Genomic DNA, 4,577 nt, shown 5'->3' on the forward strand with positions numbered 1-4,577 from the left:
TTTGATTTACTCGTTTAGAAAATACCCAAAGTAATCCAGATTATCCGGACACCTGTGGAAATACATTTTGCATGATGATTGGTTTTCAAGCTCTCCCGTGAAGTCCTAGCACATTCATATAAGTCTTAAAAACCCATTTAAAGAAAAATCATATTGCTTTAACGTGTTTCGTTTATTAAAATGTATAATGTGAAAAGTGACAAAACTTATAAATCAGTGGTTCTGAATAAAAATAGGCCTATATTTGCACAAAGCAACTGTTGCCCTTATTTGCATACAGGTGAGGGCCCCCATGCACAGAAGATTATAGACATAACAGTGGCAATTAGTACAAACTTGTCTCTCTCTTGTGATAGGCATTTTCTTTTCTTTGGATGCAGCAGGCATTATACTGCAGTTTCCAGCATGTTATTGCACCAATTGATGATAATTGTCATTGGGCCACTATTGTCAATGTCATTTTCCCAAGATCAGACAAGGCCTGTCATCTGCGATGTTATTAAATTCATTGAATGAGCAAAGGACGATAACGGATAGTTCACTGAATTCGAGAAGCCCATGATTGGTGGCGAGACTGGAGACACGTTAAAACTGAGTGTCGACATGGGTGTCGTTTTATCGTGGTACAAGATGGGCACCCGTACAATCCGTTGGGAGTTGTGGCTAAAATTAACAGCTTCTAAATCCGCGGCCAATTGTCTTTTCCATTTGTTTCGGCGATTCTGGAACCAGATCTTCACCTGTGTCTCGGTCAGGTGCAAGGAGGCCGCGAGTCCCGCGCGCTCAGAACTACTCAGGTATCGCTTCATGTCGAACGTGGATTCTAGCTGGAAGACTTGGCTTCTGCTGAACACAGTTCGGGTCTTTTTCTTCCGGGCCGTGCCTGACTCGGAAGTGTCGGGACCTGAACGTTCATCGTAGAGCTGTGGAGCGTCCTCTCCCTCATCAACCACACACTCGCTCGTTTTTCGGTCTACTGCTCCATCAAGAAGCTCAGAGGCCACGGGGGTGTCCCTGTCGCTGCGGCAGTGTTCACTGGAATTGCGGGTTTCTTCTCTTGGACCTGAATAGAGATTGAAATGAATGTGTATATAAATGCTTAAGAAATGCATGTTCATTGTAGGCAATTTGATCAGACAATGTGATATATATAAAAAAAAAAAATCGACTCGCTAGCTCGTAATCTAGGCCCGTTCCCATATGTGCATATTGTGTATCAATCTATAAGCAGGCAACTTTCCCACTTGGCTTTCACAGCTTTACAGAGTTAACGAATCAGACAAACCAATTGCACTCTGAAGCCTTTAACGAGTTTGGGAAGTCTTTCATTGCGACTCGGCTGCTCTGCGCATTCGAGTTGCTTTTGTTGGTTTTACCTAATGAGGCTTAAAACTAATTTGGACCTGCCAGAGGGACAATTGCTGCTGTACTAACACGGAGAATAATGATTCAGTTGGGAACTAATAATGAGCAAATCAGCCTGTTCCATCAACGAAAATCACAGCCCATTCGAGCTTGTGCACTCATTTAAATGAAGTCATCCATGTAGAGATCACTGTTCTGCTTATGAAACCTAGTTTTTCACTGACTATATTATAGGCCTCTTAATTTTTCACAATAACTGTGGAGTTTGTAACTATAAACTTACTCTCAAGGGTTTCCCGTCCATACCACTCCAGAGGTGACTGTGTGCTCCGAAACATTTCTGTCTTGAAGCCTGTGCTGCACGCTTGACTGCACATTTCTTTCCGATACGCCTTAGTGCTGTCCTTAAGAACAATCTCTCTGTCCGTGCCATCGCTATCCTTTATAGGACAGGCAGACTTTTCTGTCCTACAAGTGCCAAGTATATTCTCGATAAAAAACGACGAGCCCCTGGATGTGGTGGAAGTATGCTGTTGTTGGCTTTTGTCATGCATTTCTCGTACAAATATACCAGTAACAGCAGCCGCCGGGTGATTCGCGAATACTTCTAAGCAAAAAGCAACGAATCCTTTCTCTCCGGATGTCCCCGCTCAACCATCGCTTCAGTTGGACGAAATCCTTCGTGCGTCCACGGCGCCAGTACAGAGAGAAGCGGGCGCTGTATAGTGGGCTAAAGAAAAATCCAAGTCAAGTCAAATGCTTAACAAGCGGAGGGCATTCTGCTATTGGACGATCACAATAGCAAATGGGATTAGCCTACTCGTGAAAGGGTATTACCGGCTCCGGTTCGACATCGCTTTTGATCGTGTCTCAGGGTCGGTGGAACCCCTGTCACATAGAGCTGTATGTGGGTCAATTGGAGAGCAAATCAAAATACAGATAGTGGTTCAGCGCATCGCGTCAGCTGGGGATCTCGTAGAATCGGATGCTGCTCCGTCTATTGGTCGGATGGGTCGCTACATCACAACGACGTTACAGCAAACGCCACTGTTTGGCACGCAGGCAGCGAGACAGCCTTCGTCGGGCATCCCAGGATATGTTGTGTTTGGTTTATGCGTTTAAATAAGTCAGATGAGATATTTAAACCACAACTAAAGATTCGGGATTTTTTTTTGGAACTCATGATCTGTAAACACTAAACATGTTAGCTACATCAGCCAGACGTTTATTTACTGACCCATGAAAATCGTTTTAAAATATTTTTTCGAGCGTTAACAGTAAATTGCAATTAAGTTCCTGGCCCTCACTGACTCTAATTGGACAAATAGCCTACATTATGCATTTGGTTTTCTGGATCCATGGTTACTTATTTGAGTGCATGTGATTTGCAAGCATATAATAAAATTAAATTAAAAATGAAAGCAATTCGAAATCATTTAAATTTGTTAAAAAGTTAATTATAAATCTATTTTAGCACCTCATACTGGCACGAAATTATAGCCTAATACTGAGATCTTTAGGCTTGCACTATTATACGAAAAGTTTTTTAGAACCTTAAAGGTTTCTGTCAAGCGCCTGGGGTTCCCATCATGGGATCATTTTGTGGCTTTGGCTTTGTTTCATTATTAATTTTAATTTAATTTTACGAAATAAACAGCTCATAAACATGTTATCAATAAAAAATTACATATAAAAAAAAAAAGTATTTTTTTTTTTAATACATTTCTTGTTATATAGCCTAGAACCTTTTTGGCATAAAGGGTTCTTTAAAAGTGAGTCAAAAACCCGGTGGTTCTATTGAACCCCACTGAGCGTTATGCGCTATAAAGCATAAAAACAAAACCATGCATAATGCGTCCAAAAGTGTAAATACCTAGCTGTTACTTGATTCTTAAAATTACCTTCATTTGGTGTGGCCAACGTGATATATTTGTTTTGGTTCACGTATGTTGAATAATACTTTTGACTTAAAGTTAATTTTAAATAGGTTGTGACAATTTTTTTACAGCATGTGATTTGCAACACTTAATTAAAATATAGGCCTAACTAAATAAAAATAAAAGATAATTACCTAAGATAAGATATAAATTGTTTCAAATGTCTGAGATTTGACGTTATATAGGCAACCGCTTCAGGACAGCAGGTCAAATCTTAGTTTGAGATAAATAACTTCTATTCCGGCCTTAAGGTTACCCAACATAGGCAAAACGTATTTAAATGATCATGATTTAGCGAGGTCTCGGTGATTGGTAAATAGCGTGAGATTCAGTAGACTAATCTGTTAAGTTAATACATGGAAGACAAATAGAAAACTCAATCCACAAAATAAATTGGTCTAAAAAGGATTAGGCCTAGCTATTTGCAGAAGTGCAACGGTGAAATTCCTGGATTTTGAAAATAAGTTTATATATAGGCCCTATTTCCTTGTTATTTATGACGTGATTTTTTTTCTCGATCTTTTTGCTATATTATGTATTAATAATTATTCGACATTATCATTGTGGTGGACTTCGTATAATAGCAGTCATTGTCGTTTTTTTTTTTTTAAGCTGATTGGGACACTTTTTGCCATTGAGATGACTGGGGAAAAGTGTCCCAATAAACCTGAATATGCGTGAAGGTGAAAGGTAATGATAGCCTAATAATAGCAATAATAATGTAGGCCTAATAATATAAAATAATATATAATAACATATTTTTATAAATTATGTAAATGTAATAATGTAAAAGACACTATACAAAAGGAAAAAAAGATTATTGTCAGCTGATGGTAAGTTTAATTAAAGTTCATATAATTGTACATTACAAGGTCTACGTTTATTTCGTCTGATGATAAAATATGAAAACAATGCGTGCAGATGTATTTTCTAAGATTTTCGTTTACATGAACATGTAACAACTTTGACAATATGAAAAACCTAAATTTCTTCAGCGTTCGTTAATTAGCGAGGTCACACCCTAATCTTACGTAGGCCTACTTTTTAATTTATGGATAGCGTGAAATTGAGAACGTTGTTATATCCTTTAACTTAAATGTGTTAAGTTATGTGTCAAGAATTAGGAATTTTCAGTAGGCCTATCTTTAAATAATATTGTTGACGCGCTAAATTAATGTTCTTTATTACGTCACTGCTTGCTTTTCATTAAGGGGTTTTAAAATCACGTGTAAGAAATGTATTTTCCTAAAATTACAAAATTGATAAGAATATCAA

General features: G+C 38.1%; 1 protein-coding gene across 1 annotated transcript; it reads right to left on the minus strand.

Moving 5' to 3' along the window:
* Positions 1–470: 470 nt before the first annotated feature.
* On the minus strand, positions 471–1,919 carry hmx1 (H6 family homeobox 1; the record flags this gene model as incomplete). The annotated part of the gene is made up of 2 exons (XM_081360449.1): positions 471–1,063; positions 1,649–1,919. 2 exons carry the CDS (start codon positions 1,917–1,919, stop codon positions 471–473), a joined length of 864 nt encoding a protein of 287 aa, XP_081216575.1.
* Positions 1,920–4,577: the final 2,658 nt, after the last annotated feature.

The sequence above is a fragment of the Scardinius erythrophthalmus genome, assembly GCF_964197995.2.
Source record: "Scardinius erythrophthalmus genome assembly, chromosome: 3".
NCBI classification, from domain to species: Eukaryota; Metazoa; Chordata; class Actinopteri; order Cypriniformes; family Leuciscidae; genus Scardinius; species Scardinius erythrophthalmus.